This window comes from Salvelinus sp. IW2-2015, linkage group LG17, assembly GCF_002910315.2.
Source record: "Salvelinus sp. IW2-2015 linkage group LG17, ASM291031v2, whole genome shotgun sequence".
NCBI classification, from domain to species: Eukaryota; Metazoa; Chordata; class Actinopteri; order Salmoniformes; family Salmonidae; genus Salvelinus; species Salvelinus sp. IW2-2015.
Genome location: NC_036857.1, coordinates 30,718,072 through 30,733,164, shown reverse-complemented (window position 1 = coordinate 30,733,164; position 15,093 = coordinate 30,718,072). Strand labels below are relative to the sequence as shown.

At 44.4% G+C, this 15,093-nt stretch overlaps 1 protein-coding gene across 3 annotated transcripts; it reads left to right on the top strand.

Annotated features, from left to right (window-relative positions):
• Nucleotides 1–309: 309 nt before the first annotated feature.
• Nucleotides 310–14,207, top strand: troap (trophinin associated protein). Of its 3 annotated transcripts, none has more exons than XM_070448084.1 (15): nt 310–457; nt 799–907; nt 1,088–1,370; nt 1,644–2,292; nt 2,439–2,560; nt 4,631–4,682; nt 6,337–6,474; nt 6,659–6,807; nt 7,073–7,127; nt 12,278–12,345; nt 12,531–12,626; nt 12,765–13,218; nt 13,411–13,631; nt 13,890–13,932; nt 13,971–14,207. In XM_070448084.1, the coding sequence occupies exons 2-15, from the start codon at nt 846–848 to the stop codon at nt 14,000–14,002; spliced, it is 2,424 nt and encodes an 807-aa protein (XP_070304185.1). In that variant the 5' UTR covers nt 310–457; nt 799–845; the 3' UTR covers nt 14,003–14,207. The 3 variants fall into 3 exon arrangements, with proteins under 3 accessions (XP_070304185.1, XP_070304187.1, XP_070304186.1); XM_070448085.1 differs by having other exon boundaries at nt 370–457; nt 815–907; XM_070448086.1 differs by lacking the exon at nt 4,631–4,682 and having other exon boundaries at nt 6,423–6,474.
• Nucleotides 14,208–15,093: the final 886 nt, after the last annotated feature.

Sequence of the window (15,093 nt, the reverse complement as noted above, 5' to 3'; positions counted from 1 at the left end):
TAATACATACAAATACAAATGACAGATTGAAAAGAAGAATACAAAAATACAGAATACTAATATTTGTATGTAACCAATGGTGCTACTAGAAGCTCGGATGGGGGCACAGGGACAAAGACGTTTCAGATGGAGTGTGTGGGGAAGGTACTCATTGGGTCACGTGGTGAAGCATCATGCGTCGTTTCCATGGAGTTGTTTTTGCACGCTTGATGCTGATTGGTCAAAGGAAATACGGCTCTTGAAAAAACTAGCGCAACGATTGGCTTATGGCGTTTCTGGTTTAACCAATAAAAATACTTGCTTTTTACAAACTGGAGCATGTTCAGGAAGTTTTGAGCTTGTCTTTTTTTCATGCCTCTTTTGTGTTGAAACAGAGAAAAGTCTTGGATATATTCATTATTTTGTTCGAAAACATTTTTTGAAGCAAGTAAACAATTCTCTATTTTGAAGTGTGCATGTGAGTACAGTCAGATTTTCTCTCTTGTCACGGTCAGATACCCAGAGAGCAAGCTGTCCTTTCTCTCAGGTAGCTCGCTTGAAGCTAGCAGTAACAGTACTGTTTAAATTGTTCAACGGTTTGTGGTGTTTTCTAAGGGATCCGAATATTTCAGTGGGTTATTTGCTTTATACGACAGCTACTAAGCTATCCAGCGAGTCATTAAACAAGTTAACTAACTGTAGCAAAGCAATTAAGCAATGTGACAATGTGGTTACTGTTTTTGTCTCTAAAAAGCATATGCTCTTGCCAACTGTGTTAGCTAGCATGCTGAATTATGTTTTAACTAACATTTGGTTCAGGGTTTGTTATTTGCAGAATTCTGTTGAACCTCTCTGACTGAGCGAAGATGGATTCCTCTCCGATTCTGCGTCAGCATAGTCAGAACAAAATCCTGAACAACCATTCAAGGTAGGCCTACAGAGTATGAACAACTAACAAGTCAATTGTGCTTTATGTTGGTGGTCGCCGCTCCCTAATGATGCATGGCCACTGTTTATCAAGTACTGTTGATAGGTTAACCTGAATTAAAAACACTGTATAAACGGCCTGGAAAGTATATATCTGTCTACATTGACTGTCAATCTCCAGTCCAAACAGAATGAAGATCAACAGAATGACAGCAGACCCCAAACCAGGTTCTAAACACCCGTCTGTACCCCACCCTTGCAAACACCCCTCTGTACCCCACGGCCACCATTCCAAACGAGGGACTGAGAACAAGGTCCCAGCAGCAACCTCAGACAAAGACCCTAAGCCCCCTGTAAGACCACTGGGCATCAGCAGGCTGCCAGTGCTTGCTAAATCCCTGCCCCTTCAGACTCCCTCTGACTTCACCCAGTCACACAAGAGATGGGAGGAGAACTCTCTAGCGGTAAGAACTATAGATAGATTCTAAATACATAACCCAATTATATTTATGTGGTAAACCCATCGCTTCAAATGAAATGTATCACTGATTCTGGTCCCATATTAAGCCTTTCTGCATTAAAAAGCACGTGCGATGGGGAGTCTACATTGAAAGTTTTTCTTAACCAGGAATAGCCCTAACTTTGAGAAACCGGCCCTGAATGTGTATCTTACTAGCATTACTGGCAGTGCTAAGGGATGTCATTTAAATGTTTTGTCCTTATCTGTTTTCCTAAAGGGTAAAGCAAAGAGGAAGAAGCCAAACACCAAGCCTGTACCTTTCAACTTCACCCATCCCAGAGCCAACCGAATGGGGGCCACGAACCAGAGGCCGCCGCTGGTTGCTCAAACCACCCAACCTGAAAATACTTTTAGCGCTGCTGCCAGCCATAAAACAAGACCCACAACGACAGCTAAACTACCCAGTTCTGTCCCACAAACTCATAACAAGGCCCGAACAAAGTCAACAGTAGAACTTGCTGCTCGACTCCCAACACTCGCACAACACTTGGCGGCCAGAAAAGAAGGTCCAGGGCTAGCGGGCATCTTGTCACATCACGATGGAAAAGAATGGAAGACTCATTGGCCCCAGGCTACCAGTGCTGCCACCTCCATGTCTTTGTCTCAACATCCGAAACCAAAGGCACAGTCGTCTTCAGACAATCCATTTCACGGATCTGGATCGGGACAGCTTGGTCTTTCCAGACCGCCCAGTTCATTTGGTCCTGGCTCAGGTCTTTCGTCCATTGCGTTCTCATTTAGCAGTGACTCCTCCACTACCTCAGCCAAGCTCACTGCCCTCAGTACGGAAGCCTGCAGGGGCCATTTGGACACGCTCAGCATCAAAGATCTTTCCGAGCCTGGCTTGTTACTAAGTAGCACCGCTGGTGAGTTCAGAGCTCATCATAGAGCTGCAGTGTCATGGTGTTTGTTCTCTCTCTCCCTTGTCGCTAGATTTTCTAGGTTTTTGTTATCTTTAGATTTATATTTAGTTTTTGAAATTGTGTTCCATTGTCCCTTGTGTGTGTTCCAGGACGTGTGGAGGCCTTCTCCTCTGACCCCTTTGCCCTACGTAGTATCCTGCAGAATGTCGGAGTCAATGCTGCTGGGGCTTCTATGTCTAGCCGTCCCTCTACAAAAGCCTATAACAACATGGTGAGTTGTCCTATGGTTCCTTTACACAGCAGACCTGGTACTCTATCAGATTGAGAGACACAGGAGAGTAGCGCTTCTTTGGTTATATACTCAACAAAAATATAAATGCAACAAAATCTGAATTTTTCCATATGCACAAAAATCTTCTCAAATTGTGTACAAATTTGTTTACATCCCTGTTAGTGAACATTTCTCCCTTGCCATGATAGTCCATCCAACTGACAGGTGTGGCATTTCAAGAAGCTGATTAAACAGCATGACTATTACACAGGTGCACCTTGTGCTAGGGACAATAAAAGGCAACTCTAAAAGGGAGAGTTTGGGCTACCTTTACCTGTCTGTATTGTTTAGCATTAGGATACTTATTGTTATCAGTCCTTATAGCATAGGCATGTTCAGACACCCTGTCCTTGAGCCTTCTCTTAGTACATCCTATGTAAAAGCACCCACATGGGCACTCCAGCCTGTACACCACATAGGTAGTGTTGACAAATGATTGCACTTTATAGGTTCCAGGTACACAATTGTCCCTGAATGTATTTGTTTTTACAATATGATTGCAGTTACCACATGGAAGTTGCCTCTGTGCTTGGGGAGCCAACTTGGTTTAGTTACTGGGATGAGTTCGCTGCGCACCAACTTATCCTTGAGGGTAGGGGCCCTTCTGTAAGAGAATGCTGGGGGTTCAGTGAACACATCGCACAGAGTAGGATCACTTGCTTTTTGGCCATCAAGGAAAACGCTATGTCTGGCACAAACCCAACACCTCTCATCATCCCGACAACACCATCCCCACAGTGAATGGTGGTGGCAGCATCATGCTGAGGGTATGTTTTTCATTGGCAGGGATCTTTAAACTGGTAAGGATTGATGGATGGTGCTAAATACAGGGAAATTCTTGAGGGAAACCTGTTTCAGTCTTCGAGATTTGAGACTGGGACGAAGGTTCACCTTCCAGCAGGACAATGACCCTAAACATACTGCTAAAGCAACACTCGAGTGGTTTAAGGGGAAACAAATGTCTTGGAATGGCCTAGAACTCAATCCTTTTGAGAATCTGTGGTATGACTTAAAGATCGCTGTACACCAACGAACCCATCCAACTTGAAGGAGCTGGAGCAGTTTTGCCTTCAAGAATGAGCAAAAATCCCAGTGGCTAGATGTGCCACGCTTATAGAGACATACCCCAAGAGACTTGCTGCTGTAAAGGGTGGCTCTACAAAGTATTGACTTTGGGGGGTGAATAGTTATGCATGCTTAAGTTCTGTTTTTTTTTTGTCTTGTTTGTTTCACAAGAAAATCGTATTTTGCATCTTCAAAGCGGTAGGCATGTTGTGTAAATCAAATGATACAAGACCCCAAAAAATCTATTTTTATTCCAGGTTGTAAGGCAGCAAAATAGGAAAAATGCCAAGGGGGTGAATACTTTCGCAAGCCACTGTATTATTCTCCCTTCCTGTAAGATATATGTGGTTTATACATTTTTTGTTCTCCAATCTTAAGTTTAGTAGCAAGAGCTCGTGTACACAGGTTTTTTCCTTTTATGATATTGCATTTCTTTTGTGGTGTTCCATTCTCGTTATGCCATGTTTATCTTTGTATCTTGAATATTTTCTTTACGTTTATTTTTTTTGCTTTATCAACTACATATGGTAATGAATTGAGTCACTTCCTGTGAGAGTTGGGATATACAACAGTTTGTCCACCACTATTCTTTGTCACCCTGATGAAGGCTGTTGTAGCCGCAAGGCATCGGTGGGTTTTATTCTTACCATTAGGCTTTTTTATTTTTGCACTACATGACAGTTAGTTGATTACTTCTGGAAGTTTGTTTGCACAAAGGCTGTTCCGGCATTGTTTACTATCCGGCATCAACTAATTTTTGTTTTGAGGTTGCCTGGCGCAATGGAACCAATAGAATAGTCATAGTAATCAAACACTCGTATTTGAAAGAAAACAAATACCAATTGAAGTGAACCCAGATCTGCAGGGTACTGACTGATGATCTTTCTGAGTTTGTGTGTCCAATATCAGTCTGTGAACTAACTTGAAGTGATCTTTCCTCTGCAGCCCCAGAGAGTGTCRGTCATGAAGAGTCAACAGAAGACTGCACCCTCTGCAGGTCAGTGGTAGTAGTACTGGACATTTCCAAGCTGCATATAACGGTCTATGTACCGCTGATATAAACTCAGCAAAAAAAGAAATGTCCCTTTTGCAGGACCCTGTCTTTCAAAAGATAATTCGTAAAATTCCAAATAACTTCACAGATCTTCATTTGTAAAGGGTTTAAACACTGTTTCCCATGCTTGTTCAATGAACCAAAAACAATTAATGAAGATGCACCTGTGGAACGGTCGTTAAGACAGCTTACAGACGGTAGGCAATTAAGGTCACAGTTATGACAACTTAGGACACTAAAGAGGCCATTCTACTGACTCTGAAAAACACTTGCATGCTGCAAGGAGGCATGAGGACTGCAGATGTGGCCAGGGCAATAAATTGCAATGTTCATACTGTGAGAGGCCTAAGACAACGCTACAGGGAGACGGGATGGACAGCTGATCGTCCTCACAGTGGCAGACCACGTGTAACAACACCTGTACAGGATCGGTACATCTGAACATCACACCTGCGGGACAGGTACAGGATGGCAACAACAACTGCCCGAGTTACACCAGGAATGGATAATCCCTCCATCAGTGTCTGCAATAGGCTGAGAGAGGCTGGACTGAGGGCTTGTAGGCCTGTTGTAATGCAGGTCCTCACCAGACATCAACCTCAACAACATCGCCTACGGGCACAAACCCATCGTTGCTGGACCAGACAGGACTGGCAAAAATTGATCTTCACTGACGAGTCGTGGGTTTGTCTCATCAGGAGTGATGGTCGGATTCGTGTTTATCGTCAAAGGACTGAGCGTTACACCGAGGCCTGTACTCTGGAGCGGGATCGATTTGGAGGTGGAGGGTCAGTCATGGTCTGGGGCGGTGTGTCACAGTATCATCGGACTGAGCTTGTTGTCATTGCAGGCAATCTCAACACAGTGCGTTACAGGGAAGACATCCTCCTCCCTCATGTGGTACCCTTCCCGTAGGCTTATCCTGACATGACCCTCCAGCATGACAATGCCACCAGCCATACTGCTCGGTCTGTGCGTGATTTCCTGCAAGACAGGAATGTCAGTGTTCTGCCATGGCCAGCGACGAGCCCGGATCTCAATCCCATTGCGCATGTCTGGGACCTGTTGGATCGGAGGGTGAGGGTTAGGGCCATTTCCCCCAGAAATGTCTGGGAACTTGCAGGTGCCTTGGTGGAAGAGTGGGGTAACATCTCACAGCAAGAACTGGCAAATATGGTGCAGTCCATGTGGAGGAAATGCACTGCAGTACTTAATGCAGCTGGTGCRCCCCCCCCCCCCCCCCGCTTTGTTCAGGGACACATTATTCAATTTCTGTTAGTCACATGTCTGTGGAACTTGTTCAGTTTGTCACAATTGTAGAATCTTGTTATGTTCATACAAATATTTACACATGTTAAGTTTGCTGAAAATAAACGCAGTTGACAGTGAGGGGACGTTTCTTTTTTTTGCCGAGTTTAACATTGACATTGAAGGCTATTTCCGTGTGGAAATATTGCATGTAGCACCCCTTTAAAAACACAATTTGCACTGATCTGTTTGATTAGKCAGCCTATTCAAACTCCTACTCCAGCTCAATCTAAGGGCCTAGGACAGGCTAGCAAGTCTATAGCCTTGTATGTGCTTGAATTGTTTATAGGTCCTTTAAGATCTCTTCAGTTCTCCCCTGAGCCTTCAGCCCTCAACAGCATCCTTCAGAATGAAGGGGTTACCTACCCTCTGCAGCCCCAGAGAGTGTCCGTCATGAAGAGTCACCAGAAGACTGCAGCCTTGGCAGGTCCGTGGTAGTACTATCTTTGAGCACGTTTTGAAGAGCAAAGCTTAGAAATGTCTGCAATAGCTTACTACTGCTTCATAATCATGATGCAAAAATATTAATTGTAAAGAAGCTTTCTAGCTTCAACCAGTGCTAAAAGAAAGAAAAAAAGTTAAACAAACAAGTCTGTAACCTTGTGTTCCAGGTCCAGGACGGAGTGTCCCGTTCACCCCAGACCCCACGGCCCTAAGCAGCATCCTACAGAATGAAGGGGTGACGGCTGGGGGAATGCTGGGGGCCACACCACAACGCACCTCTGTCTGCCCCTCTGCCAGGGGGACCTCCATCTACACTGTGAGTAAATACTTTGATCGATAAATGTATTTAAAATGAATGATTTGATCATGCATATAAAGCCGCTCCAGCCAGGGTGAAAACAACTTTATATGCATTTCAATAAAAATTTAAAAGTCATTGCCATAGTACTGCCTCATGTCCCTATTTCTCATGTCATGTCTCCTTAGGGCTGCATGAAACAGGCAGCCACAGTTTACTGATGAGTATAGAGAGGCTTTAGGAATATAAACAGAATATTCACTGTGGTGCTTTACCTTTCCAGGCTCAGAGAGTACCTGTCACAAAGAGTTGCACTGAAGCATCTGGAGGACCTCTGGGTAAGTTATACTGAACAAAAATATAAACGCAACATTTAACAATTTCAACGATTTTACTCAGTTCCAGTTCATAGAAGGAAATCGGTCAATTGAGTAAAATTCAGTAGGCCCTAATCTATAAATTTCACATGACTGTGTCGGGGTGCAGCCATGGGTGGGCCTGGCAGGGCATAGGCCCATCCACTTGGTTGGATGTACTGCCAAATTCTTAAAAATGACGTCGGAGGCGGCTTTTGGTTAAGTTCTCTGGCAACAGCTCTGTTGTACATTCCTGTAGTCAGCATGCCAATTGCACGCTCCCTCAACTAGAGACATCTGTGGCATTGTCTTGTGTGACAAAACTGCACATTTTAGTGGCCTTTTATTGTCCCCAGGACAAGGTTCACCTGTGTAATGATCTTGCTGTTTAATCAGCTTCTTGATATGCCATACCTGTCAGGTGGATGGATTATCTTGGCAAATGAGAAATGATCACTAACAGGGATTTAAACAATTTTGTGCACAAAATTTGAGGGAAAGATGCTTTTTGTGCATATGGAACATTTCTGGGATCTTTTATTTCAGCTCATGAAAAATGGGACCAACACTACCTGTTGCGTTTTATATATTTGTTCAGTATAGTTACAGTGCATTGGGAAAGTATTCAGACTTTTCCCACATTTTGTTACGTTACAGCCTTTTCCTCATCAATCTACACACAATATCCCGTAATGACAAAGCAAAAACAATTTAGACATTTTTGCAAATGTATTAAAATAAAAAAACAGATGCCTTATTTACATATTCAGACCCTTTCCTCTGAGACTTGAAATTGAGCACAGGTGTATCCTGTTTCCATTGATCATCCTTGAGATGTTTCTACAAATTGATATGAGTCCGCCTGTGGTAAATTCAATTGACTGGATATGATTTGGAAATGCACACACCTGTCTATATAAGGTCCCACAGTTGACAGTGCATGTCAGAGCAAAAACCAAGCCATGAGGTCGAAGGAATCGTCCGTAGAGCTCCGAGAAAYGATTGTGTCGAGGCACAGATCTGGGAAGGGTACCAAAAAATGTCTGCAGCATTGAAGGTCCCCAAGAACACAGTGGCCTCCATCATTCTTAAATGGATACATTTARGGTCACTCTGACAGAGCTCCTGATTTTCCTCTTGGGAGATAGGAGAACCTTCCAGAAGGACAACCATCTCATCAGCACTCTAGCAATCAGGCCTTTATGGTAGAGTGGCCAGACGGAAGCCACTCCTCAGTAAAAGGCACATGACAGCCCGCTTGGAGTTTGCCAAAAGGCTCCTAAAGGACTTTGACCATTCGAAAAAATATTCTTTGGTCTGAATGACAAGCGTCATGTTTGGAGGAAACCTGTCCCCATCCCCACGGTGCAGCATGGTGGTGGCAGCATCATGCTGTGAGGATGTTTTTCAGTGGCAGGGACTGGGAGACTAGGATCGAGGGATAGATGAACAGAGAAAAGTAAAGAGATCCTTGATGAAAACCTGCTTAGGACTTCAGACTGGTTCATCTTCCAACAGGACAACAACCCTAAGCACACAGCCAAGATAACYCAYGAGTGGCTTCAGGACAAGTCTCTGAATGTTCTTGAGTGGCCCGCCCAGAGCCCGGACTTGAACCCGATCAAACATTTCTGGGGACTTGAAAATAGCTGTGCAGCATCGCTCCCCATACAACCTAACAGAGCGTGAGATGATCTGCAGAGAAGAATTGGAGAAACTCCCCAAATATACAMGTGTGCCAAGCCTGTAGCGGCATACACAAMAAGACTMTAATCGCTGGCAAAGGTGCTTCAACAAAGCACTGAGTAAATGGTCTAAATACTTAGTTTTCTACAAACTTGTTTCGCTTTGTCATTATGGGGTATAGTGTGTAGATTGATAAGGAAAAATGTTTTATACATTTTAGAATTAGGCTGTAAAGTAATAAAAAGTGAAGGGGTCTGAATACTTCCCGAATACACTGTATATGCTACCGTTTCTATCGCCAGATATTCACCGGGTTGTCCCTCTCCTCTTGGGTCTGTGTTACATTTTTCCCTCAAGGCCCCTGAGTATTTGCTACGACTGTAATATGTGGTTGTCTTACCCAGCTATCTTAAGAGGAATGCACCAGATTGTAAGTCGCTCTGGATAAGAACGTTTGCTAAATGACAAAAATGTAAATGTTCAAATGTTATGTCTGTCTTATAACTTGATTTGAGCCCAATACTACATACCTGGTTTGAGGAGTTAGCGAGGTATCTTTGGTCAACCGGTACCACCAAAGTGGCTCACCTTTTAGCCAGGTACATTTCTATGGCAACGAATCCTTAAGAACTAACTTGCTCCAGGGCAGGCTAACTACATTTATCCTGAATGAAGTGTGAGCTGCGAGCTGAGGACCAATGAAATCCGATTCCCTCCCTATCGCAAAGATTGCTTCATTATCCCCTTCATTTAAGGAAGAAGACTGATTGAGTATTCTCTTTTTTGTTTTAAATGTTAAAATACCCATCACATTTAGTAATGACAGAATGCATTTGAATCTTCACGCACAGTAAAACCTTTTATATGACTTAAGTTACAAGCCTGCTAGAGTTAGCGGTCCTCTGGGGGGTATCCTATGAAGCAAGCTAGATCTACTGAGGMTTTTCTAAAGCTAACCAGCTTCAGTTAATTTCACATTCCAGCTCAGGCTTCTTCCTTACTACGACGGGGAATACTGCTTGTCCGCCTGCCGCTGACTCTCGCAGGCTTGTAACTGCTTGTGCACGTGGCTAGTCGACGTCGCACGTGGCTAGTCGAACACAACTCTTTGAGGCAATGCTGAAACGTCAATCCATGGGCGAGTCAGTGCCACATTTTAATTTGTGCCGAAATCAAAAGAGAATGTATCATGCAAATTCAGCAGGCTATGGTGTGAAATAGGATTGTTCTTGTGCCATCTTCATTGTATTACTTATCGTTAATGCCGTCTTTGGGGTGCTTATCAATGCACAAGCACCTTTTCCCCCCCACTCCTTTCGATATTTGTATTACATTGCGTGAAGTTTAAAATGGATTCTGTTGTTACTAAATGTGTAATGTGATATACACTGCTCAAAAAAATAAAGGGAACACTAAAATAACACATCGTAGATCTGAATGAATGAAATATTCTTATTAAATACTTTTTTCTTTACATAGTTGAATGTGCTGACAACAAAATCACACAAAAATGATCAATGGAAATCAAATTTATCAACCCATGGAGGTCTGGATTTGGAGTCACACTCAAAATTAAAGTGGAAAACCACACTACAGGCTGATCCAACTTTGATGTAATGTCCTTAAAACAAGTCAAAATGAGGCTCAGTAGTGTGTGGCCTCCACGTGCCAGTATGACCTCCCTACAACGCCTGGGCCATGCTCCTGATGAGGTGGGGGATGGTCTCCTGAGGGATTCTCCTCCAGACCTGGACTAAAGCATCCGCCAACTCCTGGACAGTCTGTGGGGCAACGTGGCGTTGGTGGATGGAGCGAGACATGATGTCCCAGATGTGCTCAATTGGATTCAGGTCTGGGGAACGGGCGGGCCAGTCCATAGCATCAATGCCTTCCTCTTGCAGGAACTGCTGACACACTCCAGCCACATGAGGTCTAGCATTGTCTTGCATTAGGAGAAACCAGGGCCAACCGCACCAGCATATGGTCTCACAAGGGGTCTGAGGATCTCATCTCGGTACCTAATGGCAGTCAGCTACCTCTGGCGAGCACATGGAGGGCTGTGCGGCCCCCAAAGAAATGCACCCCACACCATGACGACCCACCGCCAAACCGGTCATGCTGGAGGATGTTGCAGGCAGCAGAACGTTCTTCCACGGCGTCTCCAGACTCTGTCACGTCTTGTCATGTGCTCAGTGTGAACCTGCTTTCATCTGTGAAGAGCACAGGGCGCCAGTGGCGAATTTGCCAATCTTGGTGTTCTCTGGCAAATGCCAAAACGTCCTGCACGGTGTTTGGGCTGGTAAGCACAACCCCCCACTGTGGACGTCGGCCCTCATACCACCCTCATGGAGTCTGTTTCTGACCGTTTGAGCAGACACATGCACATTTGTGGCCTGCTGGAAGGTCATTTTGCAGGGCTCTGGCAGTGCTCCTCCTGCTCCCCTTGCACAAAGGCGGAGGTAGCGGTCCTGCTGCTGGGTTTGTTCCCTCCTACGGCCTCCTCCACATTCCTTGATGTACTGGCCTGTCTCCTGGTAGCGCCTCCATGCTTCTTGGACACTACGCTGACAGACACAGCAAACCTTCTTGCCACAGCTCGCATTGATGTGCCATCCTGGATGAGCTTGCACTACCTGAGCCACTTGTGTGGGTTGTTAGACTCCGTCTCATGCTACCACTAGAGTGCAAGCACCGCCAGCATTCAAAAAGTGACCAAAACATCAGCCAGGAAGCATAGGAACTGAGAAGTGGTCTGTGGTCACCACCTGCGAACCACTCCTTTATTGGGGGTGTTGCTATTGCCTATAATTTCACCTTTTGTCTATTCCATTTTGCCCAACAGCATGTGAAATTTATTGTCAATCAGTGTTGCTTCCTAAGTGGACAGTTTGATTTCACAGAAGTGTGATTGACCTGGAGTTACATTGTGTTGTTTAAGTGTTCCCTTTATTTTTTTMAGCAGTGTATTTTAACATCACTTTTTTTGCACACAAAAAACATTTGAGTAATAAAATATTGAATAATTAATCTTCCTCAAATGAAGGGGATGATGACGCAATCTTTGCAACAGGGAGTGAATCTGATTGGTCTTCAATTTGCGTTTGTCATCTCATTCAGGGTAAGTAGAGTTAGTTAGCTCTGAAGGATTAGTTTCCATAGACATGTACCTGGCGATAACGTGAGCCACTTTCGTATGACCGATTTTTTATTTTTTATTTTTGATATTTTATATATATATATATATATATATTATTTTTTTTTATTATTATTTTTTAAATAAAATTATTTATTTAATCCTGATTTTTGAAATCTGAGTTGACCACAGTTACCTTGCTAACTCCACAAACCTGCTTCGTAGGATACCCCTCTGCTCTGTCTTTGTGTTATGAAGTAGTCTGTCGCTGTCCGTCTGTCAATATGATCTATCTGTCTGTCCCTCTCGTCAGTGATGCCAGTCGGCCAGAAGTGGACACCCCAGCGGGTCCCTGACACCAGGCATCAGCCCATGTCCATGGTAAGTATGTTACAGTACACTTTCACTCATATGTCCATGGACTGTATGTAGAGTTTTTCGATTTTGAACTGTCAACACTAAAGTGGCACCTTCTCAGCGTATGTTGCCCATGGTGGAATCAAACTGACAACCCTGATATTGCCAGCACCATAGATGCTCTAACTCACTGAGCCATCTTCTTTCAGGGGAGGCACCTGTCTGCCCACCGGACCCCCTACGCATGCTCTCCTAGACTCTGGGGCCTCCAGGGCCACAACCGAGATCTGGAGACACACAAGGAGGTGAGGACGAAGGCTTACTAATGGAATAGATATATATATATATATATATATCTCCTACACCACATGACTGAATTAGGTTGCTAACATCTATTTCATAATGTTGAGTCAGTTAAGTCATTGAGTGCGTGTTTGTGGCAGGAGGTTGTTCAGAGATTATTCAAGGAGACGGACCAAGAGGAGGAAGATAGGATAGACAACAGGGAGCTGGTCGAAGACCCTACTGAGACCCGAGCAGACAAGGACCAGGAGGAGGAGGAAAATAACACGGGAAGAGGACTCCAGACCTTCTTTCAAGCCCCACACAGGGAATCTGTCATTTTCTTCTCAACGGGGAAGAAGCTGCTCAGAGCAGCTCCAGCACAAGAACAGGAGAGCCCTGTGGCTGGATTTCTGGAGCGAGGTGGGCCACTGGAGAAGTGTTGGCCTGGGGCCAGAGCTTCAGCACAGGGGACTGTCCTTGAGCTCCTGCTACATCCAGTCAGACCCTCGTCTGGACCAGAAACTCTATCCACGGTTGCTACTGCAGCCATAGCATCAGGCTTGACCAGGCTAGCCAACCCCTCAGCATTTGTCCCCCTGAGTCATCCCAGAGGTAGGACTGCTGAGACAATTTACCTTTTGATACTACTTGTAGCTGGGCTGACTCAGTAGAGTGGGCAGAATCCATTGATAGATAAACATTTGATAGTTCTTATCCCATTGATGCAAGAAGTGCTTAATAAATACATTTGATTGACTGACCGCGGTCCTCTGAATGTCTAACCAGTAACCTGTGTCGTTGCAGGTAGTATCATCATCCCAAAGAGCGGCGCTCTGAGTTCTGCTGCAGCCTTGCTCCGCCGGCGCTTCCCCCCTCTGCAGGAGCTACGTCTGGATGAGGAGGTGGCTACCTACACCACCACCTCCCCAGCCCCTCCCTGCTCCTCCATTGCCACCTCCTCCTGGCCCGTGCAGACCCGCTGTGGAAACCCTGTGGCAGCAGCCCTGTATCTGCAGGACTACACTGTAAGTTTGGTATCATCGTTTAATTCACATGTTAGTCCTACAGGCATTTAGCCCATCTATAGCATCGGTTTCTAAGATTCCTCCAGTAGTCGGGTGATGAACAAGACTTGGAAGGATGGCATCGTGAGACCTTCCTACCTATTGATGAGGATTCATGTTCATTGTCCAATAATCAGAAGAGCATCATTGATCATTTTGTGATAGTTAAAAGTAAATTTAAACTCTTTTCCTGTTCTTCCCTTCCTTTCTCCCCTTCAGAGTTTTCAGTCAATCATCTTGGACCCCTCGTCTGCTCTTTCCTGCTCCTCTCCTCTACAGGAGAGATGATGGCTCTTTCCTCCCCCTGCTCCTCTCCTCTACAGGAGAGATGATGGCTCTTTCCTCCCCCTGCTCCTCTTCTCTACAGGAGAGATGATGGCTCTTTTCTTTTTGTTTCTCTTCTTTTTTTGTCTGGTCTAGTTTACTGATAAGACACTGTAAAAATTACGGATTGTTAAGCAAAGACTTGAAGGAGTGTATGTATGTATGTATGTACAGGTAACTGCCAAAATAAAGGAAACACCAACATAATGTGTACATTGGCATACTGAAGATTCTACAAGTGTCTGGAACTCTGTTAGGATGCAACACCATTCTTCCARGAGAAGTTCTATCATTTAGTATTTTGATTTTGATGCTGGTGGAAAATGCAGGCTCAGATGCCACTCCAGAAGCTCCTATAAGTTTTCAATTGTGCTGAGATCTGATGACTGAGATGGCGTATGGTTTACAGGCTCAACAAACCATTCAGTTACCACTCGTGCTCTGTGGATGYGGGCATTGTCATCCTATGGGGGCATAGCCATGGTAGCCAAAATGACCTGCCCAGAATTTTTACAGTGCAGTTAGTTAGTATTCAGACCCCTTGACTTTTCCCACATTTTGTTACGTTACAGCCTTATTCTAAAATTGATAAAATATTTATTTTTTTCATCCATCTACACACAATACCCCATAATGACAATGCAAAAACTGTTTTTTTGAAAATGTATTACAAATWWWAAAAAACGATACCTTTTATTTACATAAGTATTCAGCCCCATTGCTATGAGACTTGAAATTGAGCTCAGGTACATTCTGTTTCCATTGATCATCTGTGAGATGTTTCTACTTGATTGGAGTCCATGTGTGGTAAATTCAMTTGATTGGACATGATTTGGAAAGGCACACACCTGTTTATATAAAGTCCCACYGTTGACAGTGCATGTCAGAGCAAAAACCAAACCATGAGGTTGAAGGAATTGTCCGTAGAGCTCCGAGACAGCATTGTGTCGAGGCAGAGTTCTGAGGAAGGGTACTAAAAAAGTTACGCAGCATTGAAGGTCCCCAAGAACACAGTGGCCTCCATCATTCTTAAATGGAAGAAGTTTGGAACCACCAAGARMCTTCCTAGAGCTGGCTTCCCGGCCAAATTGAGCAGTCA